This window comes from Schistocerca cancellata, chromosome 5 (genome assembly GCF_023864275.1).
Source record: "Schistocerca cancellata isolate TAMUIC-IGC-003103 chromosome 5, iqSchCanc2.1, whole genome shotgun sequence".
Taxonomy (NCBI): Eukaryota; Metazoa; Arthropoda; class Insecta; order Orthoptera; family Acrididae; genus Schistocerca; species Schistocerca cancellata.
This window is the reverse complement of record NC_064630.1, coordinates 1,298,830-1,325,891: the sequence shown is the minus strand read 5'-3', so window position 1 is coordinate 1,325,891 and position 27,062 is coordinate 1,298,830. Positions and strand designations below refer to the sequence as shown.

The 27,062-nt window shown below is 43.4% G+C and overlaps 1 protein-coding gene across 1 annotated transcript in view; it reads right to left on the bottom strand.

Moving 5' to 3' along the window:
- The window catches only part of LOC126188105 (cytochrome P450 9e2-like), a 94,610-nt gene that overhangs the window by 22,616 nt on the left and 44,932 nt on the right, over window positions 1-27,062 (bottom strand). The window contains exons 3-5 of the mRNA XM_049929571.1: window positions 13,734-13,871; window positions 8,645-8,853; window positions 8,359-8,551 (exon numbers count right to left, since the gene is read on the bottom strand). Coding sequence (XP_049785528.1) covers window positions 8,359-8,551; window positions 8,645-8,853; window positions 13,734-13,871 — 540 coding nt within the window. The remainder of the gene's footprint in view (window positions 1-8,358; window positions 8,552-8,644; window positions 8,854-13,733; window positions 13,872-27,062) is intronic.

Below are 27,062 nucleotides of genomic sequence, written 5' to 3'. Positions count from 1 at the left end.
CTGTTTGAATATTTACGTAATTCTGACTTTCACTTCCGATAAGCCACCTCCGTTAGGTACGACACGGTTAACATAACAAAATTCCTCTCAGAGGGTAACACTGCTCTGTTGCATTATACCATAAATGCTTTAACAAGATAGTTCTATTTCACAACCTGTCTCCAACTTTAAGGTTATGGTATAGCAGTAGCGGACAGAAGTGTTACATGCCTAGAATGTTTTCCATACCAATAGCAGACAACCGTTCCCCGGCGACATGGCACACAGTCATCCATAAAAGTTCCATTGTTGTCTGGGAACACGAAGTCCATGAATGGCTACAAATGGTCTCTAAGCAGCCAAACAAAAGCATTTCCACTCAATGATAGGTTTTGGACCAGAGCAGAGTTCTACGTAAACACAGCCCACACCATTATGGAACCACCACCAGCTTGCACTGCACCTTGTTGACAACTTCGGTCCCCATGGCTACGTGGGGTCTACTCCACACTCCGACCCCACCATCAGCTCTTACCAACTGAAATTGAGTCTCATCTGACAAGGCCATGGTTTTCCACTCGTCTCGAGTCCCAGTGATATGATTACGAGCTCAGGAGAGCGCTGCAGGTGGTATCGTGCCATTAGCAAACGCTCTCGTGTCGGTCACCTTCCGCCACAGCCCAACTGACGCCAAATTTCGTCGCACTGTCCTACGGGCTATGTTCGTCGTACGTTACACATTGATATCTGCGGTTATTTCACGCAGTCCTGCGTGTCCATTAGCACTGAAAACCCTACGCTCTCAGTCGTTGAGTAAAGACCGTCGGCCACTGCATTGTCCGTGGTAAGAGGTAATGCTTGGAATGTGGTATTGTCGACACAGTCTTGACACTGTGGATCTCGAAATATGGAATTCCCTAACGATTGTTGTTGTTGTGGTCTTCAGTCCTGAGACTGGTTTGATGCAGCTCTCCATGCTACTCTATCCTGTGCAAGCTTCTTTATCTCCCAGTACCTACTGCAACCTACATCCTTCTGAATCTGCTTAGTGTATTCATCTCTTGGTCTCCCCCTACGATTTTTACCCTCCACGCTGCCCTCCAATACTAAATTGGTGATCGCTTGATGCCTCAGAATATGTCCTACAAACCGATCCCTTCTTCTGGTCAAGTTGTGCCACAAACTTCTCTCCTCCCCAATCCTATTCAATACTTCCTCATTAGTTATGTCATCTACCCACCTAATCTTCAGCATTCTTCTGTAGCACCACATTTCGAAAGCTTCCATTCTCTTCTTGTCCAAACTATTTACCAACCATGTTTCACTTCCATACATGGCTACACTCCATACAAATACTTTCAGAAATGACTTCCTGACGCTTCAATCTATACTCGATGTTAACAAATTTCTCTTCTTCAGAAACGCTTTCCTTGCCATTGCCAGTCTACATTTTATATCCTCTCTACTTCGACCATCATCAGTTATTTTCCTCCCCAAATAGCAAAACTCCTTTAGTACTTTAAGTGTCTCATTTCCTAATCTAATTCCCTCAGCATCACCCGACTTAATTCGACTACATTCCATTATCCTCGTTTTGCTTTTCTTGATGTTCATCTTATATCCTCCTTTCAAGACGCTATCCATTCCGTTCAACTGCTCTTCCAAGTCCTTTGCTGTCTCTGACAGAATTACAATGTCATCGGCGAACCTCAAAGTTATTATTTCTTCTCCATGGATTTTAATACCTACTCCGAATTTTTCCTTTGTTTCCTTTACTGCTTGCTCAATATACAGATTGAATAACATCGGGGAGAGGCTACAACCCTGTCTTACTCCCTTCCCAACCACTGCTTCCCTTTCATGTCCCTCGACTCTTATAACTGCCATCTGGTTTCTGAACAAATTGTAAATAGCCTTTCGCTCCCTGTATTTTTCCCCTGCCACCTTCAGAATTTGAAAGAGAGTATTCCAGTCAACATTGTCAAAAGCTTTCTCTAAGTCTACAAATGCTAGAAACGTAGGTTTGCCTTTCCTTAATCTTTCTTCTAAGATAAGTCGTAAGGTCAATATTGCGTCGCGTGTTCCAGTATTTCTACGGAATCCAAACTGATCTTCCCCGACGTCAGCTTCTACTAGTTTTTCCATTCGTCTGTAAAGAATTATTCGTGTTAGTATTTTGCAGCTGTGGCTTATTAAACTGACTGTTCGGTAATTTTCACATCTGTCAACACCTGCTTTCTTTGGGATTGGAATTATTATATTCTTCTTGAAGTCTGAGGGTATTTCGCCTGTCTCATACATCTTGCTCACCAGATGGTAGAGTTTTGTCAGGACTGGCTCTCCCAAGGCCGTCAGTAGTTCCAATGGAGTGTTGTCTACTCCGGGGGCCTTGTTTCGACTTAGGTCTTTCAGTGCTCTGTCAAACTCTTCACGCAAATGTAATGTCCCATGCGTCTAGCTCTATCTACCATTCCGCTTTCCAAGTATCTTAATTCCCGTTGTGCGGCCATAATCACATCGGAAAGCTAGTCACATGAATCACTTGAATATAAATGACAGCTCAGCCCACGCTCTTCTCTCCTTTTATACCTTGTGTACACGGTATTACAGCCACCTGCATCTACATCTACATCTATACTCCGCGAGCCGCCTTACGGTGTGTGGCGGAGGGTACTTATTGTACCACTATCTGATCCCCCCTTCCCTGTTCCATTCACGAATTGTGCGTGGGAAGAACGACTGCTTGTAAGTCTCCGTATTTGCTCTAATTTCTCGGATCTTTTCGTTGTGATCATTACGCGAGATATATGTGGGCGGTAGTAATATGTTGCCCATCTCTTCCCGAAATGTGCTCTCTCGTAATTTCGATAATAAACCTCTCCGTATTGCGTAACGCCTTTCTTGAAGTGTCCGCCACTGGAGCTTGTTCAGCATCTCCGTAACGCTCTCGCGCTGACTAAATGCCCCATGACGAATCGCGCTGCTTTTCGCTGGATCATGTCTATCTCTTCTATTAATCCAACCTGGTAAGGGTCCCATACTGATGAGCAATACTCAAGAATCGGACGAACAAGCGTTTTGTAAGCTACTTCTTTCGTCGATGAGTCACATTTTCTTAGAATTCTTCCTATGAATCTCAACCTGGCGCCTGCTTTTCCCACTATTTGTTTTATGTGATCATTCCACTTCAGATCGCTCCGGATAGTAACTCCTAAGTATTTTACGGTCGTTACCGCTTCCAATGATTTACCACCTATGGCATAATCGTACTGGAACGGATTTCTGCCCCTATGTATGCGCATTATATTACATTTATCTACGTTTAGGGAAAGCTGCCAGCTGTCGCACCATGCATTAATCCTCTGCAGGTCTTCCTGGAGTACGTACGAGTCTTCTGATGTTGCTACTTTCTTGTAGACAACCGTGTCATCTGCAAATAGCCTCACGGAGCTACCGATGTTGTCAACTAAGTCATTTATGTATATTGTAAACAATAAAGGTCCTATCACGCTTCCTTGCGGTACTCCCGAAATTACCTCTACATCTGCAGATTTTGAACCGTTAAGAATGACATGTTGTGTTCTTTCTTCTAGGAAATCCTGAATCCAATCACAAACCTGGTCCGATATTCCATCGGCATCTCGCCATCGGCATCTCGCCATTCCATGGCTTTTGTCACCTCATTGTGTACTGAAAACGGTTCTGGCAATCCAGGGATGTGTTCACGGCTAAACTCGTTCTATTGGTTATTCACTGACGAAGATATCTTTTTATTGTATCGTGCAACGGCGGAAGGAAGCAGATTTCTTATCCCCTGAAAGACACGGTAAATAGGAAATCGTCTGTCAGCAACATCACAAGACACGAAACTCTACTGCAAGTGCGCTAGAAAGTCCAAATAGCTTGTCCAAATGGTACGTTATTTCATCATCCTCGTTGTGTATGAATTAATTCCACATGTGCTGGAACATCTCCCCGAGAGATGACCTTTCCCCGCCATTTACCACCACCCCGTTGTCTCCTCACCTTCCACCTTACCGCATGCTTCCTCTTCAACTTGCTGGTGTAATGGCAGTTGACACCCTTACAGTGATGTGTGTGCCTTTGCTTATATCAACTTGTTTATATGTGAGGAGCTATGGAGTGAAAACGAGAGAGACGGAAAACAAATAAGTAAACAGTACATGATTTCAGAAGTAATCACCATAGCTGTTAATACAGGGTGAGTCAAAAGTCCTTGGACACCTTCGTAAGTTGGAAGATTAAAGGGAAAATTGAAATGTGATGATGGGAACATATGTTTGCCGTGGGGCTGCTACATTTGGAGTGAATGTCATTAATGGTCACAATCTTTAAATCTGCCATTTTGGATACAAGTCATTATTTTTAATGGTAAGGGGTGTCTATGACACATGACATAACACTCGCTTAAGCTCTGGAATTAAGTGGTGTAATTTGTTTTTCTTTATCTTGTACATTTTAGAAGTTATTAATGTTCAAAGTTACCTTGATACCGACTCATGTCTCTCTTTGTTCCAGGTGATCTAAAATAGGTCTGACATCTGAACAGAAGATCGAAATCATCCTCATATCAGGAGAACGCAGCTATCGAACAATAGCAGCTGACTACAGCAGACAGCAGGCACCCAGACAGCTCTGTGGCTCACGCGGTCACCAAATTCCGGGAGACGGGCTCTGTTCACGATTGGGCACGTAGTGGGCGACCAAGGGCTGCCATGAATGAGGAAACTGCAACTGCGGTTGTTGCGTCGTTTGTGAGAAGTCCTAAACGAAGTACCCGTCGTGTGGCCCTAGCATGTGGAATAAGCCAAACCTCCGTTGTCCGGATATTGCGTACCAATAAGTGGCATCCTTACAAGCTCCAGATGCAACATCCACTCAACGAGGATGACCCTGTTCGCCGGTTGGAGTTCTGCCTGTGGGCTACTGAACAACACGAACTGGATCCTTCGTTTGCCAAGGGCATACTGTTCAGCGACGAGGCGTATTTCAGTTTGAATGGGGAGGTTAACACAACACGTAGAACATGTGTTGTAGCAGTCGGTATGAAGGTAATTTCCCAACTTTGAACATTAATAACCTCTAAAATGTACAAGATAGACAAAAACAAATTACACCACTTAATTCCAGAGCTCAAGCGAGTGTTATTTGATTTGTCATACACCCCCCTTACCATTAAAAAAAATGACTTGAATCCACAATGGCGGATTTCTAGATGGCGGCCATGAATGACATTCACTCCAAAAGTTGCGGCACCACATCAAACCTATGTTCCCATCATCACATTTCAATTTTTCCTTTAATCTTCCAACTTACGAAGGTGTCCAAGGATTTTTGACTCGCCCTGTATATTTATCCCACTATGAGAAAAGACGCTTAATGCCCTTACGGAAAAATGTTTACCGTTGCCTATGGAACAACGATTGTATTCAGGCGTGCACAGCTTCGTCCGAAGCAAACTGACAGGCACGAATGTCTTTTTACGGGTTCCAAAAATATGGAAATCACGAGGGGAAGAGAGCAGGATGTGTATGGGCTTCCCAGCGCAACTTCTGCAGCGTACTGCAAACGGCCTTGGCAACATTTCGGCGGAATCTCTCCCCTTTTCATTTCCCTGACCCTTTCAGTTCTGTCTGATACTCGTGTAGAGCTCTCAGAGGTGGCTCATCAATCTTCTGATTGGTTTCATGCGACCCACCACCAATTCCTCTCTTGTGCCTACCTATTCATCTCAGAGCAGCAATTGCACTTCATGTCCAGAGTTATTTGCTGGATGTAACCCAGTCTCTGCCTTCCTCTACAGTTTTCAGCCTCTACGGCTCCCTCCAGTACCATCATGTCTTCATAGATTCTCATCATCCTTACCCTTCTTCTTGTCAGCGTTTTTCACATACTCCCTTCCTCGTCGATTCTACAGACAATCTTCTCGTTCCTTATTCTTATCAGTCCACCTAATTTTCACCATTCGTCTCTAGCACCACATCTCAAATTTTTCGATTCTTTTCTGTTCCGGTTTTCCCATAGTCAGTGTTTCACAGCCATGCAATGCTGTGCTCTCAACGTAGAGTCTCAGAAATTTCTTCCACATGTTAAGGCCTGTGTATGACAATAACACATTTGTCTTGGCCAGGAACGCTCTTTCTGCAAGCGCTACTCTGCTTTTTATGTGCCCCTTGCTCCGTCCATCAGCGTTTATTTAGCTGCCTAAAAGCAAAATTCCTTAATTTCGTCTGCTTCGTGATACCCAGGTCTGATTTTATGTTTCTCGCTGCCCTCATTTCTCCTACGTCTCACTACGTTCGGCTTTCTTCAATTTACTCTCAATCCATATTCTATGCTCAGTCCGTTCAACAGACCCATAATTCTTCTTCGCTTTCACTAAGGATAGGAATACCATCACCGCATCTTATCATTAACATTCTCTCACCTCGAATTTTAATTCCTCTCTTAGACCTTTCTTTCATTTTCGTCACTGCTTCTTCGATGTATAAATTGAATATATAAATTGAACAGGATGAGCGAAAGCCTGTACCCCTGTCTTACACCCTCTTTAATCCGAGCACTTCGTTCTTTGTATCCCAGTCTTGCTCTTCCCGCTTAGTCCTTGTACATGTCGTACAGTCCCCGCCTTTCCCTATAGCTTACCTATATTTTTCTCAGAATTTCGAAGATCTTGTATCATATTACATTGCTGAACGCTTTTTCCACCTCGGCAAATTCTATGAACGTGTCTTGTTTTTTCTTCACTCTTGCTTCCATTATCAAGCTCAACGTAAGAGGTGTCTTTACCTCTATGAAAGTCAAAATGATCATCATATAACAGATCCTCAGTTTTCTTCTCCATTCTTTTGCATATTTTTGCTGTCAGCAGCTTGGATGCTTGAGTTGTTACGCTGATTAAGCAATAATTCTCACACTTGTCGGCTCTTGCGGTTTAATGTATTCTACACACCAAAGTGAATAGTCATTTTGTGGCCACTTCGCCCAATGATGATAGAAATTCCGGTAGAATGTTATACATCCCTTCGGTCTTATTTGATCTCAAGTCGTCCAGTGCTCTTTTAAATTATGAGTCTGATAGTGAATCCCCTATCTCTTCCATGATGACTCATGTTTCTTCTTCTACGACGTTATCAGACAAGTCCTCCTTCTCTAAGAGGCCTTTACTGTACTCTTTCCACCTACTCGCTCTCGCCTCTGCCTTTAACAGTGGAATTACCAATGCGCTATTGAAGTTACCGCCCTCCTTAATACTTCTGTATCCCACTTCTTTGCGCTTTGATTCTTCCTGACTGGTCTCTTGAATTTCAGCCTATTTTTCATCATTATTAAATAGTGATGTGAGCTTCTCGGTACACCATACAATCCAGTACCTGATTTCGGAGTCTCTGCCTGCCCCTGATGTGCCCTGACTGTAATCTTCCAGCATCTACTGGCCTTTCCCAAGTACGCCTCCGCCTCTTGTGATTCCGGAACAGAGTATTTGTTGTCGCTAACTGCGCCTTCACAAGTTTAAAGAAGCAATGTATGGACAATAAGTTGATTGAAGTACATGTCCTGTCCGGAGTTTACGCTTGGAGGTAGTGTTAGAGCCTAGTTAGAGAGCAAAGATTCCGGACCCTGAGATGGGAGAAGAAGGTGGCGTAGAGATGGTGACGGGGAAATGACTTCACTGCCATTTAAAGCGACAACTCGAAGCAATAGAGTGCCCAAGATTTAAATTGATCCAAGAGCCCTTCCTAACTGTATCTGCCAGTGTGTTGTCCTAAATTCCCATATACTTTGGAAGCCAGAATTCCACTAGATAAAAGTCCTGAGTGGAGTCTCAAGAGTGCTCTGCAATGGACGGCTTACGTTGTCCTAATGGAATCAGAATAGATGGAAAATATTGCAGCTTGAACGTTTCTCGAGTTTACCATTACGCACAAGATTACATGCAGACATGTTATTACTTAATAAGATACTTGATGCTCAATATCAGAAGAATACTGAAGGAAGTCTATTTGCAATGTTTTTGTCATCACTTATTTTAATGATAGTATGAAGAATTATGGCGCACCTAGTACTGTAATTACCATGGATAGGGTAGTTAGTTCTAATTATCAGTGGTATCAAATATCAACACAGCGGCCTGAGTTTTTATCGACACTCTAAGAGTAACAAGGCCAGAGAACATTAACACCGGCTGTGACTCGACATTTATTGACCACAAGAACAACAAATCGTACTATCGTTGGTTCCAAGACAGAGATACAAACTACTGCGAGCATTTTAAATGTGAACTGTAGTGAACCAACATTTCATGCCGCCACCAACAAAACTATGACTCTAATTCTACGAATAATGAGCTGCACTTACGCTTTCCTTTGTCTTCGGTGCTTCCCTCCTTGCCCGCCTCCTCTGAGTTCAGTTCGCCACGACGCGCCTGCATGAGCAAATGGATGACGTCGGGGCGAACGATTCCCTGCTTTTCACGAGTCTCGATGGTTTCGATCACCGTGGATTTGAAAAACTCTGTTGCAGTCCGGTCCATGAATGGTATTCCTAGCAGCTACCAAAAACAAAATGTACAACATGCAGTTAGAGCGCAAAGAAACTGACTAGCATAAGTCGACATAACGCGCAACATTATGGGAGTATTCACCTGCATGAGTTTCGGAAACAGCGTGTATCCGATGCCGACGATCACTTTGACGGTGGTGAGGTCGCGACCCATCCGGTAGAACAAGTTGTCCGGTTCCGACAGCGAGTCTACTTTGATACCGAACGCTGTCGTTGCGATGACATCATTGGTGATGCGTGTGAAGAAGTCTTTCATCTCCAGTACGAGCAAGTTCTCATTTCCAGCGGAAACTTCAACAACGACATGAACACCATGCGGAAAACATTATGTAGTACCAGTATTGCCTGTCCTTACATAAGTATCTCGTTGAAAAACAAAGTCGAGCTACGCTTCTATTATTACAATCATACCTGTTTAAGACAGATCCAATGGCATGTATTACTTACACTTATGTAGGCATAATGGCACATAATGCCCTGCTGTTTGCAACAAATTCAGAGTGTCGGCTTAGGAAATCCTGCTGCATCTTTGGATATCCCTGTTGTGTTCTTAACCCCAGCATAGGTGTGTATATTTAAGATCTTAATTCCGTTTCTCACACCGCAGGGTTGTCATAAGCAAATTATTACACATTATGTGATCAGAAGTATCCGGACACCCCCAAAAATATACGATTTTCATATTAGGTGCGTTGTGCTGCCAACTACTGCCAGGTACTCCATATCAGCGACCTCAGTAGTCATTAGACATCTTGAGAGAGAGAGAGAGAGAGAGAGAGAGAGAGAGAGAGAGCAGAAAGGGGCGCTCCGCGGAACCCACGGACTTCGAACGTGGTCAGGTGATTGGGCGTCACTTGAGTCAAACGTCTGCACGCGAGATTTACACAGTCCTAAACACCCCTAGGTCCACTGTTTCCGATGTGATAGTGAAGTGGGAACGTGAACGGACACGTACAGCACAGAAGCGTACAGGCCGACCTCGTCTGTTGACTGACAGTGACCGCCGACAGTTGAAGAGAGTCCAGACCATCACACAGGAATTCCAAACTGCATCAAGATCCACTGCAAGTACTATTACAGCTAGGCGGGAGGTGATAAAACTTGGATTTTATGGCTCATAAGCCACACATCAGGCCGGTAAATGCCAAACGACCCTTCGCTTGGTGTAAGGAGCGTAAACATTGGGCGACTGAAAAGTGAAAAATGTTGTGAGGAGTAATGAGTCACGGAACACAATGTAGCGATCAGATGGCATGGTGTGCGTATGGCGAATGCCCGGTGAACGTCATCTGACAGCGTCTGTAGTGCCAACAGTAAAATTCGGAGACGATGGTGTTACGATGTGGCCGTGTTTTCCACAGAGGGGACTTGTACCCCCTGTTGTTTTGCGTGGCACTATCACAGCACAGGCCTACATTGATGTTTTAAGCACCTTCTTACTTCCCACTCTTGAAGAGCAATTCGGGGATGGCGATTGCATCTTTCAACACCATTGAGCACCTGTTCATATTGCACAACCTTTGGCGGTGTGGTTACACGACAATAACATCCCTGTAATGCACTTGCCTGCAGAGAGTCCTGACCTGAATCCCATAGAACACCTTTCGGATGTTTTGGAACGCCGACTTCGTGTCAGGCCTCACCGACCGACATCGATACCTCTCCCCGTGCAGCACTCCGTGAAGAATAGGCTGCCACACTTCATATGACAGCCATGATAATCAACACTCGAACCGTGCCTGAGTTACATGCTTGCTTACATTTGGTATAACAGGGCACACGTCTGTAAAACGTCTTCTCCTGACGGGGGGACAGTAGTTTGTGACGCTGTTATGTTGGTGCTATACTGAGGGAAAACAATATGGCAACACCAATAAGGAGTAGTGCGATAGAAACGAAAGTTGGTAGGGGTCTCACTACATCTTGCAGGCTTTCACAAAACAAAATGATGATGTGGTGTGGTGGCCCTCAACTACGTAACCCCCGACTCAACGTTGAAATATTAAACGTTTTGGCTGGTTTCGTTGTCCAGGGGCTGGGATACGTAGTTGCCACATTACAGGCCGAATACTGCTGAGTCTGCAGTATACAACATGAATGTACACATGAATCGAATGATCGAAGGTTCCTATCACTCAATAATTGCGAATTTTGAATGTTACAAAGAAATTTATAAATGAAAGATTGCAAATAAATAAATTCTGCAGGTACTATTTTAATGACTTTAAATGATAGGTACGATAGCAGAAGTACCTATAAGAATCCCTTTTATTACTGCAAAACAGTTATTGGTGTTGATGATCCAGCAATTACATAAAATATAAGTTGAATAACAGGGAAACAATAGAGTCCCACTTCACTAAATTAGTTATGAACAACACAGCTCGCTACATATTCACTTCTAAACGCATACTATGCCTTCACTGCAGAAGCGGAACAAACACTGGTAGCAGTTACTTCTGTAAAATATCTGGGAGTATGCGTGCGGAACGATTTGAAGTGGAATGATCATATAAAATTAATTGTTGGTAAGGCGGGTACCAGGTTGAGATTCATTGGGAGAGTCCTTAGAAAATGTAGTCCATCAACAAAGGAGGTGGCTTACAAAACACTCGTTCGACCTATACTTGAGTATTGCTCATCAGTGTGGGATCCATACCAGATCGGGTTGACGGAGGAGATAGAGAAGATCCAAAGAAGAGCGGCGCGTTTCGTCACGAGGTTATTTGGTAACCGTGATAGCGTTACGGAGATGTTTAACAAACTCAAGTGGCAGACTCTGCAAGAGAGGCGCTCTGCATCGCGGTGTAGCTTGCTCGCCAGGTTTCGAGAGGGTGCGTTTCTGGATGAGGTATCGAATATATTGCTTCCCGCTACTTATACCTCCCGAGGAGATCACGAATGTAAAATTAGAGAGATTAGATCGCGCACAGAGGCTTTCAGACAGTCGTTCTTCCCGCGAACCATACGCGACTGGAACAGGAAAGGGAGATAATGACAGTGGCACGTAAAGTGCCCTCCGCCACACACCGTTGGGTGGCTTGCGGAGTATAAATGTAGATGTAGATGTAGAAGCCACGGAAATCACGCAAGAGCACAAGTCGGCACTACGAAATACCGGGTGATCAAAAAGTCCGTATAAATTTGAATACTGAATAAATCACGGAATAATGTAGATAGAGAGGTAAAAATTGACACACATGCTTGGAATGACATGAGGTTTTATTAGAACCAAAAAAATACAAACGATCAAGAAATGTCCGACAGATGGCGCTTCATCTGATTAGAGTAGCAATAATTAGCATAACAAACTAAGACAAAGCAAAGGAAATGCTCAATATGTCCACTATCATTCTTCAACACTGGCTGCAGTCGAGGAATAATGTTGTGAACAGCACTGTAAAGCATGTCCGGAGTTATGGTGAGGCATTGGAGTCGGATGTTGTCTTTCAGTATCTCTAGAGATGTCGGTCGATCACGATACACTTAAGACTTCAGGTAACCCCAAAGCCAATAATTGCACGGACTGATGTCTGGGGACCTGGGAGGCCAAGCATGACGAAAGTGGCGGCTGAGCACACGATCATCACCAAACGACGCGCGCAAGAGATCTTTCACCCGTCCAGCAATGTGGTTTTTTTTTTTGGTTCTAATAAAACCCCATGTCATTCCAACCATATGTGTCAATTTTTACCTATCTACCTACATTATTCCATGGTTTATTAAGTTATCAAATTTATACTGACTTTTTGATCACCCGGTATTTCTCTCCGCGCGACCAAGCACAAACTGTTCCACTCCTATACCTCTCCCCCGTGCAGCACTCCGTGAAGAATGGGCTGCCATTCCCCAAGAAACCTTCCAGCATCTGATTGAACTATGCCTGAGAGATTGGAAGCTGTCATCAAGGCTAATGGTGGGCCAACGCCGTATTGAATTCCAGCATTACCGATGGAGGGCGCCACAAACTTGTAAGTCATTTTCAGTCAGGTGTCCGGATACTTTTGATCACATAGTGTAGGTATGTGGCGTGATACGAAAGATGAACAAGAACCGCCGAGCATGTAATGTTCTATCAGATACAGTAGCTTTAAAAGATTGTATTCGTCACCCACACCTGCTCTCCTGTAAATGCTGTATCACAATCGCGTGTCGTGCGAAGTATGACGGTTGTGCAGAAAGTAAGTTCCGAACGGTCGCGAATTGGAAACCACGGTGAAAATGAGAAACGTTTTATTTGCGACAGTTAACTATATATTTACAATAAAAAGTCTTGATCACGATTTATTTATTAAGGTGACAGGTTTCGACCACTACTGTGGTCTTCTTCAGACCACTGAGTAGGAACCTCTTTCTGCTGGAGAATCAGCAGATAGACGTTCCTACTCAATGGTCTGAAGATATCCACAGTAGTGGTCGAAACCTGTCACCTTAATAAATGAATTGTGATCAAGACTGTTTTTAATAGTAAATATTTGTAACACATTGATCACTGTCACTCACATAATGTACTCAACAGTAGTTAGCTATATCTTCCAGCTTTTTCTGTACATAGTCGCCGCTCCAACAAGACATCTGTCGTAGCATGGAACCAGCTTTCAAATAACCTCGCCGCCACCAATACTCTGCGCGGTCCACAAGTCGTTGTCTGTGCCAGACTGTTGTCTTTGTAGGCAGTGCTTCATGTGAGCAGAGATGAAAATCAGAGGGAGCCACTGGAAACGCTGCAGGAACCTCTACATTGTCCCTGCAGTCTACGGTCGAGGATTGTCTTGAAGTAGTAAGTGAATGACAGTTACGTTACGTGGGGTTGCGTGAAATCAAGCGAAATTTCTTGGTAGGCGTCCTAACGTGGCGGGAGATACTATTTTCTAGCCATCTTTACGTGCTGACTGTGTGCTCAAAGCTGCTAAGAGCGGCATGAAGCGATTGACGGGCTTTCTAGAGTCACTGCCCACACATCTTCACCGGATTTTCATCGTGGCTTCCATTTCAAGACCAACCGGAACTTACTTTTTGAACATCCCTTGTATTAAGGAAACATAAATCGTGTGTCTGCATACCATGACTAACAACAAATTTTTCTTGGATGATCAGTTCCCTTTGTAAAGCTACTGATTAAAGATATTTTACAGAGATACACTTATTTTGTAAAGGAGGTACGTACTCACCATCAAAATCACCTGTTCGTTTCTCTAAGTAAGCAACAACTTGTTGTCCAATGTCTGCTATCAGCATGAACATATTCTTAATTTTCATCGTAGTAAAAGCAGGGCTCAGCGTGCTTCTCATGTCATGCCACTCTTTTCCTAAAAATAGAACAGTTGATCAACGTGCTTTCAGGACTCACATTTGTTCATGAATTAAACTACATGTGGTTCATGGTGTGGGTTCCTGTAGTCATGTCCTAGTTCATGAACCACGGGCAACGTATGAGTGGCCAAGTAAGTGGTCCTGACAGTCGGGATACCAGTTACTTTGGAATAAGGCTGCGCATCTCGGACATATTCTGAGTCGTGGTCACCTTTGTGCTCATATGGCAAAGACTACCAAATCCACCGGTTAGTCCCTCAGCCGTTAGGGGTAAAACCCAATGGGACTCGGGGCAAGTAAGGCTAGCAACCTGCTTCCCTGGTACTTTAAATATGATGCTGGCAACAATCAGAGCAAAATGCCTCGGACCTTTGGAGGTGACGGAGTCCCACCTCTAACTGACAAACCAGGGACTCCTAAGATACGACTTGTCAAACAAATGGTAATGAGATGGGGAGCTATTAATATCAATGGGGGCTACTCTGGGAAGAAGGTAGAGCTGGCAGAGGCTGCAAGTAAGATGGGGCTGGACGTTTTAGCTGTTAGTGACATTCGGGTAAGGGGTGAGAATGAAGAGGAAGTGGGAGAATACAAGGTCTACCTGTCAGGAGTCAAAGCAGGAATAGCACAATGGGGTGTAGGGCTTTACATCAGGAAATAAATGGAACCCAGCGTAGTTGCAATAAGGTATGTAAACGAACGACTGATGTGGATAGATTTGACAGTGTCTAGCAAGAAAATTAGGATTGTGTCAGTATATTCGCATTGTGAAGGGACAGATCAAGATAAGATGGATAGTTTTTATGAGGCACTCAGTGATGTAGTTGTTAGAGTAAAGGACAAGGACAGTGTTCTGCTCATGGGTGATTTTAATGCCAGGATTGGAAATCGAACAGAAGGGTATGAAAAGGTTATGGGTAAATTTGGAGAGGATATGAAGGCCAACAGGAATGGGAAACCACTCTTGGATTTCTGTGCCAGTATGGGCTTAGTAATCACAAACTCCTTTTTTAAACATAAGAACATTCACCGGTATACTTGGGAAGGCAGGGGAACCAGATCTGTCTTTGACTATATAGTAACAGATCAGGAATTCAGGAAGGCTGTGAGGGACACACGTGTATTCAGGGGATTCTTTGATGACACTGATCATTATTTAATCTGCAGTGAAATTGGGATTGTGAGGCCGAAAGTGCAGGAGGTAAGGTCCATATGTAGGAGGATAAGAGTGGAGAAACTTCAGGATAAGGAAATCAGGCACAAGTACATAACAGCTATCTCAGAAAGGTACCAGTTAGTTGAATGTAGCCAATTACAGTCATTGGAAAAGGAATGGACAAGGTACAGGGACACAGTACTAGAAGTGGCTAAACAATGTCTTGGAACAGTAGTGTGTAAAAGTAGGAAGAAGCAAACAGCTTGGTGGAATGATACAGTCAAGGCAGCCTGTAAAAGGAAAAAGAAGGCGTATCAAAAATGGCTACATACCAGAACCCAGGTAGACAGAGAAAGTTATGTTGAAGAAAGAAACAAAGCCAAACAGATAATTGCAGCATCCAAGAAGAAATCGTGGGAAGACTTTGGAAACAGGTTGGAGACTATGGGTCAAGTTGCTGGAAAACCATTCTGGAGTGTAATTAGCAGTCTTCGAAAGGGAGGTAAGAAGGAAATGACAAGTATTTTGGACAGGTCAGGAAAACTGCTGGTGAATCCTGTGGATGCCTTGGGAAGATGGAGGGAATATTTTGAAGAGTTGCTCAATGTAGGTGAAAATGCGATCAGTAATGTTTCAGATTTCGAGGTAGAATGGGATAGGAATGATGATGGAAATAGGATCACATTTGAGGAAGTGGAAAAAATGGTCAATAGATTGCAGTGCAATAAAGCGGCTGGGGTGGATGAAATTAAGTCGGAACTCATCAAATACAGTGGAATGTCAGGTCTTAAATGGCTACACAGGATAATTGAAATGGCCTGGGAGTCGGGACAGGTTCCATCAGACTGGACAAAAGCAGTAATCACACCAATCTTTAAACATGGAAACAGAAAAGATTGTAACAACTACAGAGGTATCTCTTTAATCAGCGTTGTGGGTAAAATATTCTCAGGTTTTGTTGAAAGGAAAGTGCGAGTATTAGTTGAGGACCAATTGGATGAAAATCAGTGTGGGTTTAGGCCTCTTAGAGGTTGTCAGGACCAGATCTTTAGCTTACGGCAAATAATGGAGAAGTGTTATGAGTGGAACAGGGAATTGTAGCTATGCTTTATAGATCTAGAAAAGGCATATGACCGGGTTCCTAGGAGGAAGTTATTGTCTGTTCTACAAGATTATGGAATACGAGGCAAACTTTTGCAAGCAATTAAATGTCTTTACATGGATAGTCAGGCAGCAGTTAGAGTTGATGGTAAATTGAGTTCATGGTTCAGAGTAGTTTCAGGGGTAAGACAAGGCTGCAACCTGTCTCCACTGTTGTTCATATTATTCATGGATCATATGTTGAAAACAATAGACTGGCTGAGCGAGATTAAGATATGTGAACACAAAATAAGCAGTCTTGCATATGCGGATGACTTAGTTGTGATGGCAGATTCGATTGAAAGTTTGCAAAGTAATATTTCAGAGCTAGATCAGAAATGTAAGGACTATGGTATGAAGATTAGCATCTCCAAAACGAAAGCAATGTCAGTGGGAAAGAAATATAAACGGATTGAGTGCCAAATAGGAGGAACAAAGTTAGAACAGGTGGACGGTTTCAAGTACTTAGGATGCATATTCTCACAGGATGGCAACATAGTGAAAGAACTGGAAGCGAGGTGTAGCAAAGCTAATGTAGTGAGCGCTCAGCTACGATCTACTCTCTTCTGCAAGAAGGAAGTCAGTACCAAGACTAAGTTATCTGTGCACCGTTCAATCTTTCGACCAACTTTGTTGTATGGGAGCGAAAGCTGGGTGGATTCAGGTTACCTTATCAACAAGGTTGAGGTTACGGATATGAAAGTAGCTAGGATGATTGCAGGTACTAGTAGATGGGAACAATGGCAGGAGGGTGTCCACAATGAGGAAATCAAAGAAAAACTGGGAATGAACTCTATAGATGTAGCAGTCAGGGCGAACAGGCTTAGATGGTGGGGTCATGTTACACGCATGGGAGAAGCAAGGTTACCCAAGAGACTCATGGATTCAGCAGTAGAGGGTAGGAGGAGTCGGGGCAGACCGAGGAGAAGGTACCTGGATTCGGTTAAGAATGATTTTGAAGTAATAGGTTTAACATCAGAAGAGGCATCAATGTTAGGACTGAATAGGGGATCATGGAGGAACTGTATAAGGGGGGCTATGCTCCAGACTGAACGCTGAAAGGCATAATCAGTCTTAAATGATGATGATGATGATGATGATGATGATTAAACTACATAACATTCGTATAGCAGATATTGCTTAGTGAGGATCAAGCTTTCATTAAAAGGTGGATGACAGTAATGAAAACATTTGATTGTTGTAAGTGTTTCATCATTAGTTTTATTCAGTTCTAAGACACAATTTTGGCTAATAGCAAAATATTTTATTTCCCAGTCAGATTTAATTTTGTATTTCACGTTTATCGCATTAGTAAATCTCATACATACGTCTGAAAAAAAAATTGAACGTGGAGGTTCCTTCCAGTGAGTACACATCGAATGTCAATGCCATATCTACATCCGCTAAAAGAATTACCGGAAATAGATTAAACAGGTGTTAGGCAAACGACCGTTTAATGGCAGCAATAAGAAAAAGCTAATGACAACGCATTTCAAAGAGAGTATAAAATATGATTTCCTAAATGTTTGCCATAATTGTTTATACTGCCCAGCTAAGGAGAAATAGATCAGTACGAGTTGAAACACTCAGCAGGAAGAACAAAATTTGTATTTTGAGCTCGGTGAGGCTGTTGCATGCATAAGACAGCCACAGTGGGTGAGGTGAATCACTCGTCAACCATTTCCTGTTGTGAGTTGTGTGAGTTGGTTGATGTATTTAGTGTTGAGGTGAGTTTCATTAAATAGTTACTATGAAACATTACCCGCAAACGATTTCGTTGATCACTACCCATTGTCTACTTCGCTAGTGAAGATACACTGCCCTCCCCTAATCCTTACAAAGGTAGACATCCATAATTATTAAGTATATCGATGTGTAGCTTTCGTCAAGTTATAGCGTACAATGTGGCGGATTTCCCGACATTCGCAAATAAAAACAGCACCGAGAACCTCTGTCCGTCGTCAAGAGGAGATGTTCTACAAACGGTCTGACCTATTGCATCAAATTTAAGAAAGCACGAAAGTCAGGTATGGTTCTTGCGTTCACCTGTGCACTTGAAGCTGATCAGTCTGTGTTCTGCTGTTGCAGAAGCGTCGCGGTTGTGTGCTGAAGAGTGTCCAGATGGTGCCAAGCGCTCAAGATCTCTCTTTAGAAAGGTTGTAAGGAAAAATTCTCGTAATTGTAAGTGTGGAGATTAAAATACACAAAGGAGAAAAGGAAGAACAACTGATTAGAGAAATGATACTAACATTTTAGCGGCAGTAACACTGAATACAAATGTCGCTAAGAGGCGTTAGGAAGGCCGAGCGGCTCCCTCAGACGAGTGTTGCGCGGACGCTACATTCGGTCGCATTTCGGTCGCATTTCGGTGCTTCTACAACTTCACGTCACGTACTTCGAAAACTGGTTACAGTTCTCCGAATATTATCTACGAAAAGAGCAAAATGAAGTCCCATATTAATGTAAAATTTTGTGTAAGGAAGAAGCATCGTTTACAAACGATGGGCAAGTCAATCTTCGCAACACGCGTTAATGGTCAGTTGAAAATCTGCGCTGACTCAAAACAGTGGATAGAACGACGCTCTTGGTCTGTCAACGTTTGCTGTGTGTTTTCCAAGACTTGCATCATTGGTCTCTGTTTTATGGACAGGAATCTAAAAAATTACAAGCGTCTCGAGTTTTTGAGATATGCTGGTGACGCAGTTACTGCAAGAAATCCCACTCGGCAAAGGCAATCGGTGCGGTATATACGTAACGGATGTCCCTCCCTTTCCCCAACTGAGCTGACAAACCCTCTTAATAGAGTCGATGGAGAGCATTGGAAGAGTAGTCCAGGAAGCGCAAAACGATCTGCACGCCCGCCAAACTTTTAACGCTTCTATACTTTTATCTGTGGCGAAAATTAAAACAAGAAGATTAAAAGGAAACATCGCCGACTACCGAAGGCAGGGAATGTCTCATAACACGGGTCTGTGCTGCCGTTACCTCCAGGTGGAATTCAACGTGCAGTATTGCTTCTCTGTAGTCACTTGATGATGCGTGTCAGTGCTCAAGGTCAGAACTGTGAACACTTCATATGACAGCCATGATAATCAACGCTCCAACCGTGCCTGAGTCACATGCTTGCTCACATTTGGTATAACAGGGCACACGTCTGTAAAACGTCTTCTCCTGACGGGGGGACAGTAGTTTGTGACGCTGTTATGTTGATGCTATACTGAGGGAAAACAATATGGCAACACCAATAAGGAGTAGTGCGATAGAAACGAAAGTTGGTAGGGGTCTCACTACATCTTGCAGGCTTTCACAAAACAAAATGATGATGTGGTGTGGTGGCCCTCAACTACGTAACCCCCGACTCAACGTTGAAATATTAAACGTTTTGGCTGGTTTCGTTGTCCAGGGGCTGGGATACGTAGCTGCCGCATTACAGGCCGAATACTGCTGAGTCTGCAGTATACAACATGAATGTACACATGAATCGAATGGTCGAAGGTTCCTATCACTCAATAATTGCGAATTTTGAATGTTACATAGAAATTTATAAATGAAAGATCGCAAATAAATAAATTCTGCAGGTACTATTTTAATGACTTTAAATGATAGGTACCATAGCAGAAGTACCTATAAGAATGCCTTTTATTACTGCAAAACACTTATTGGTGTCGATGATCCAGCAATTACATAAAATATAAGTTGAATAACAGGGAAACAATGGATTCCTACTTCACTAAATTAGTTATGAACAACACAGCTCGCTACATATTCACTTCTAAACGCATACTATGCCTTCACTGCAGAAGCCGCGGAAATCACGCAAGAGCACAAGTCGGCACTCCGAAATACCGGGTGATCAAAAAGTCAGTATCAATTTGAAAACTGAATAAATCACGGAATAATGTAGATAAAGAGGTAAAAATTGACACACATGCTTGGAATGACATGAGGTTTTATTGGAACCAAAAAAATACAAACGATGAAGAAATGTCCGACAGATGGCGCTTTACCTCATCAGAATAGCAATAATTAGCATAACAAAGTAAGACAAAGCAAAGATGATGTTCTTTACAGTAAATGCTCAATATGTCCACTATCATTCTTCAACACTGGCTGTAGTCGAGGAATAATGTTGTGAACAGCACTGTAAAGCATGTCCGGAGTTATGGTGAGGCATTGGAGTCGGATCTTGTCTTTCAGCATCCCTAGAGATGTCGGTCGATCACGATACACTTGCGACTTCAGGTAACCCCAAAGCCAATAATCGCACGGACTGAGGTCTGGGGACCTGGGAGGCCAAGCATGACGAAAGTTGCGGCTGAGCACACGATCATCACCAAGCGACGCGCGCAAGAGATCTTTCACCCGTCCAGCAATATGGGGTGTTTTTTTTTTTTTTTGTTCTAATAAAACCCCATCTCATTCCAACCATGTGCGTCAATTTTTACCTATCTATCTACATTATTCCATGGTTTATTAAGTTATCAAATTTATACTGACTTTTTGATCACGCGGTGTTTCTCTCCGCGCGACCAAGCACAAACTGTTCCTCTCTCGAAGTTTTTCCTGCGACTCTCGTCCACCGCGCCATACTGTCCAGAGCTCCCTCGTGTCCGCTTTGTAACAGTGGCTGTGATTGGCTAGAGCGCTCCCGCCCTGTCTTCAAGCCAATGCACACTCACAAACATAATGAAACACATTCGAAATATTGAAATTATAACAACTTGAAATTAAATAAATATTGCTACAGCTGGACCACAAACACGCTCAAACACACATTATTAAATACATAAACAAATGTAATAAAAATATCTCAGAGGAATAGAACAGAAGTAAGCCAGTAACCTAATGTCTCTGTTCATTCTAAAACACAGTAAATAATTGACCAATTTCTTCATGAATAGTATATATCGGATATAAAGAAAGACACAGATGAATAAGTATATTTATAAGCATGCTGCTACCGTTTTTTGTGCAACTGTGAAGTAGTTATGACCTGACGAGATTAATAGTAATTGACCACTTTGGCCTCCAATAACTCATGTACTATTCAAGCTACATGCCAGTAATTCACACCAATTTAGGTTTACATTAATAGCCTTCTAAGGACACGCCAATCGACAAAATTGGATGAGCAGTTTAGATTTCGGAAATTCGTTACTGGGTGTTACTCGTACAGTTTACAGTAAGATACAGTATTGAAAATCTGATTACACCATCAGAATCTTCATGCAAATAATGGTAATGTACATGTTTCTTTTTGAGGTATCACGATTCCTCTGACTACTACTAATTTCTATACGAACTGCGAAATGTCTGCTATTAAGGTTGCACAAAGTCCGCCACCTTTGGTCCCGCCGGCACGCGTCCTTCATCGACGCAGCCTCACCACGGAACTCCCGGCCCCACGCGGTCCGGCCGTTGTGCGGCGCCTCGCGGCTGCTGACGAGGCGCGGCTTGCCCAGTGGCCGCCAACTCTGCACTCTGAATACCTTCAGGTCACCCGTTAACTCACAATCTGAAAGACGATGTCTCTTCCAGTTCCGCAATAGTCGCATAAGAGTGCCGCTAGTGGCGCCACTGTGAGAATACAAGTCAGGTTTGCTTCAGATACACGCTGTAACGGTTGTGAGCGTAGTTAACTTTGTGATTGGACGTAGTAAGCTGCTGTTAGTCAAGAAAGCCATTATCAGCAAGTTACTGACTTTGGACGATGTTGTGTGATTATTGGCCTATGACAAGCTGGAAGTTCGGTCTGTGATACTTCAATAGGACTTGGCAGAAATACGACAAATGTACGTAACACTGCTGGCAGCGGTGGTCACGAGAATGCACTGTCACAAGAAGACAGGGTTCCAGTCGACTATGTCGCACTACAGGGAGTGGAGACAGTCGCATCTGGCACACGGCTCCGGTGCATCACACTGCGTCTGCAGCAGCAATTTGTTCCAAGAACGGCTCTCAACAAGGAAAGTGTCCAGGCGTGTCAGAGGGAACCAAAGCGATGTTGTTTGGACATTGAGGAAATACAGAGAAAGAGGAACTGTCGATGACATACCTCGCTCAGGCCACCCAAGGACTACTACTGTGGTGGATGACCGCTACCTACATTCAAATGGTTCAAATGGCTCTGAGCACTATGGGACTTAAAAGCTTAGGTCATCAGTCCCCTAAAGTTAGAACTACTAAAAACTAACTAACCTAGGACATCACACACACCAATCATCGGAGACGTGTTTGGAGGCAACCCGGTCAGGCTGAACGCCTTACACACACTGTCCAGCGAGTGCAGCAAGGTGGAGGTTCCCTGCTGTTTTGGGGTGGCATTATGTGGGGCCGACGTACGCCGCTGGTGGTCGTGGAAGGCGCCGTAATGGCTGCACGATGCCTGAATGCCATCCTCCGACCGATAGTGCAACCATATTGGCGAAGCATTCGTCTTCATGGACGACAATTCGCGCCCCCATCGTCCACATCTTCTGAATGACTTCCTTGAGGATAACACCACCACTCGACTAGAGTGGCCAGCATGTTCTCCAGACACGAACCCTATCGAACATGCGTAGGACAGATTGAAAAGGGCTGTTTATGGACGACGTGACCCATCAACTACTCTGAGCAATCTACGCCGAATCTACGTTGAGGAACGGGATAATCTGTACCAACATTGCCTTGATGAACTTGTAGATAGTACGCCACGACCAATACAGGCATGCATCAATTCCAGAGGACGTGCTACTGGGTATTATGGGTGGGTGTGTACAGCAATCTGGACCACCACCTCTGAAGGTCTCGCTGTATGGTGGTACAACATGCAATGCAGGCAATGTGTTGTTTTCATGTGCAATAAAAAGGGCCGCGGAAACGATGTTTACGTTGGTCTCTGTTCCAGTTTTCTGTGCAGGTTCCGCAACTCTCGGAACCGAGGAGATGCAAAAATTTTGTTGAAGTGTGTATTACAGTTTCCTTGTCCACAAAATGACTCGAAAACCTCCTGGATGAAATCGACTGAACTGAGTACGAACATAAATTCATCCACGTTTTTGTCACTTGCATGAATGAGTTTGTAGCGTATCCTGGGTGGTAATTTCGACTTCAAGATACTCGGAATATCTTATGAGTAATTGGCTAATCCCTTCACCAAGCCTTTTTTAAGTACTTCTGAAACTAGCATCAGAGACTACCATTCTTGTAAGAGAAGACGTCCACATTAAAAACTTTCTTTTTCTAAGCGCCTAAGCGCTCTTGTATACCTCTAGATCAGTACTTCGACAAAAACGCTCTCTCAGACTCTTCAGAAGTCTGGAAAATGTCCATCATGCCAGTAGCCCAGAGGATTCCATCCCCCTGGATATATCCAGCTACGTAGCTTATCTTTTGCTATACGCTGCACGGATGAAGTAGGACACCATGAAATCATCTTATGAACACCACAGGATGTACTGTACTGCTGTCTGGCCACAATGGTTGGGACTTGCGGCGCTTAAGGAGCTTCTTCCCCATCAGCATAAACGTATACAAATTTATCAGTGACAAAACACCGTGATCTGTGTCGTATTATATGCACAGAACGACTGATATATTTTTGCATTGTTAGAATCCCATGCAGTGCCGGAAGTCTGTGGTTGTCACTACCCGTCATGCATCTCTGTTCAGATATCTTTAATGGCCTCTCAGATCTTCTCTATACCCTTAGAAAATTGTCGACAGATTGTACTACATTTGTTTTCCACCGATCAAAGTCAGAATCTCTTTAAATTCCCTCTCAATGGGCTATCTGTAGGTAAATCTTCGACTGATGAATTAGCTACCGCTTGCTAATTCTGTGTAACGACCATCCACACATAGCATGAGAAACTATCTATAACAGTTCCCAACTGGTGTCTGGCTAAAACGTCCTGTAATATACATCCCGATCATTACAAAGGGTTTACTGGTTTTTGATAACTTCAGGAGCAGCACACGTTAATTGCTTAATCTCCCCATTCTGCACATGGCATACAGTTTTTAACATACTGTTCTACATCTTCTCTAGGCACACACCACCAGTAATGTTCACCTTCTCTTTGGTCCACGGTTTTACACTTTTAGTGACTTGAAAACACATTATCATATCATTATTTTACACCTGTCGCAGCATGATAGAAAACACAATGTGTGACCCAAAGTTTCTCATCTTGCGTAACATCTCATTAGATGTGACAAATTGTGGTTGCATTAGAAATAGTTTTCAAAATATATCAGCAGCTTGTGCTCTTTGCCACTCTGCAGTGTTATGGCCTACCGTCCATTTTATTACTGAGGTCATTTGCATTATTGTGTTTCTTGCTTGGTTTATGAATTACTTCAAAATGAAACTTTTTTAACTGTTGTGGCCATCATATAAGTCTATTCGATGAATTCTTTAATCCCCATAACCAGTTCAATACTCTGTGATCCATTATTACCTCAAACGTTTTTCCCATACGAATAGCAGCGCAAGTGTTTCATTTTAGATCCACGCTCAGTATTACCTTTTATGTGGCAGAATAGTTCCTGTCTGGTTTGTTCAGTAACTGTTAAGTTACATAGTGACTCAAGTGGCTCAATTAGGCAATGTTTAATTATAGCCACTATGTATTTATTCATGTTATGAATAACAAAGAATTATTCAATACATCAGGTAATTAATTTCGGTTTTTAGTAACCTTCTTCAGACTTATGATATACAGAGGCCAAATTTCCCACAAAAATACGATAATTACAAACTGAAGGCAACAGAAATCAGTTTGAACATAAACTAAATAGTCATACAACTTAGTACACAGTTTGTTAAGTAATGCAGAGTCGACACTGTAAAAATGGTACACTCACAAAAATGGGCCAAAAGAAGCTCAGCCATATAAATTTTAAATTGTAAGTACCATATGTATGGTAGTAGCGTAGATGCTCACTCTATGGAGAAATATATTGTGCTGTCACGCAAAAGCGACTGACCTAGCTGCTAGGTGTCACTACTGCACAGGTTACATGACTTTTTCAATAACTCTTTATTTAATAAACAAATGAACAAATTGTAGCTTAGAGCTAACACATTATGCTATAGTTTTAAGGAGAACAGAGGTTGTTATTTAGCATTACTACAGAAACAGATTTCTATTAAATGTTGAGTGGTACTTAAGGTAGGTAAATAAATTAGTAAAATCAATGTGAAGTGAAGTAGAAATTAGAAAATAAATCAAAAACATAGTTTAGTTTAGAAAAGTTACACACTGGCAAACAGCGGGCAGAGCAGCAGTGGGAACGGCCGGCGCTTGCAAGTCAGCAGCACGTTCAGGAGAAGCCTTCACTGTCCCCACACGAGCGGGCGCTGTCGATTCGGCCGTCAGGGCGTCGCCCGACCGGCTCACGTGTTTCTCAGTCGTCACGTGTGATCAAAGGCCCTCGCCTGTCATTCCAAGAGCCAATGACCGACGCTAAGAAGAATCTTCGAGAAGCTTTCCAACGTGACAGAAGAGGCAATGACCGTGAAGTCGTTCACCTCCAGCGAACTGAACTGAATAAATACGCGAGACGCAGTGGGCCCGACAAGAAAAGAGTAGTAGTAGTTTTCAGTTCAGTTTCGGTGCTGAAGACCGTCATGCAAGAAGAGACTACATCGTACACAGACGCACCAAGTTCGCCGCTGTAATGGAATAGCAAGCAGCAGCCTCGGCGCCAGAAGACAGAAGTTAGAAGGTATTTGAAGTCTGATTTTTACGTACCCGGGTGACTCGTGAGGACGGGAAGGAGGCGGCCTCACATCAGCAGTCACCTGTCAGCTGGGATGAAGATCTGACAGCCGAAGACTGGCAAGCTGGAGTCCGTTGTTCGAGTCCGGGAGACTGGCCTTCCCCCGCCGCACCGCTTCGCTGGCCGACGCACAACACACACACGCGGCCACTTAGAGAAGAGAACCACTGGGACGCCACACCCAAGGTATCGCCATCTGATTCAGGACTTCGCTCGCAGTAATTAAACGGGCCACCTCGCGCTGCGCGTCTCCAGTCAACTGGGCGAGGCGACGACACGAGATACACACCGCCAGGCGTAATCAGACGCCGCCGCCGCCGCAGCAGAAGGCTTCGCAGACGTAACAGCTGCCGCTCTCCCAGCCAGAACAATCCAGTAAGGAAACAGTTGTACAAATCTTTCAATAAAAGTTACCTTATGTAAAAATGCTGTTTCATTCTACCTCATACCCGAGCCAAGGTAGAACCCACCCTGCCCACATGTTGTTAAGAGAGAAAAAGTAATTTATTTAGTGTTTTTTCACCCTGTCATAATGCTTTAGAATCAAATGCCCTTTGCAGTAATGCTCATCCTGACAATTGACTAGCATCAAAAGAGGTTACCCAGTTACATAACGTTAAACGACTGCATGACGGGATTGAGATGCTACAGTCACACAGAAGTAATTCAGAGTAACTGTCCTACGTATCAGTTATGTAAATAAACTACAGATACGAAGAATTTTATCCATAGTATTAAAAGCACTGCAGGTGGTCAAGAATTTTTGGGTCACTAATTCTCATGAGTAGTTGCAGCTCACCCTTAAACAAACATGCATAGGAGCAACCACGCTATTCTCAGACGGGCAGCTCAGTGGTGTCTATGAAGATGCATACTCCACTGTAACTAAAGACGAAACACTGGAGGAAGTTGCTGTCGAACTGGGATCTGGCCAGTCTGACGGACTACATCGGCGAATGTTTGCTGTTCTGCACAAGTTTTCGGATGTTTTTGAACCTGGAGTGGAGAAAAGACAGATCAAGTAGTCCTGGTAAAACACAGTATCAACACTTGGTCTCATCTACTAATTATCCACTGTTCATATAAGGCGTCGCCAGCTAAACAGCGGAGATTTGGGAGCTAG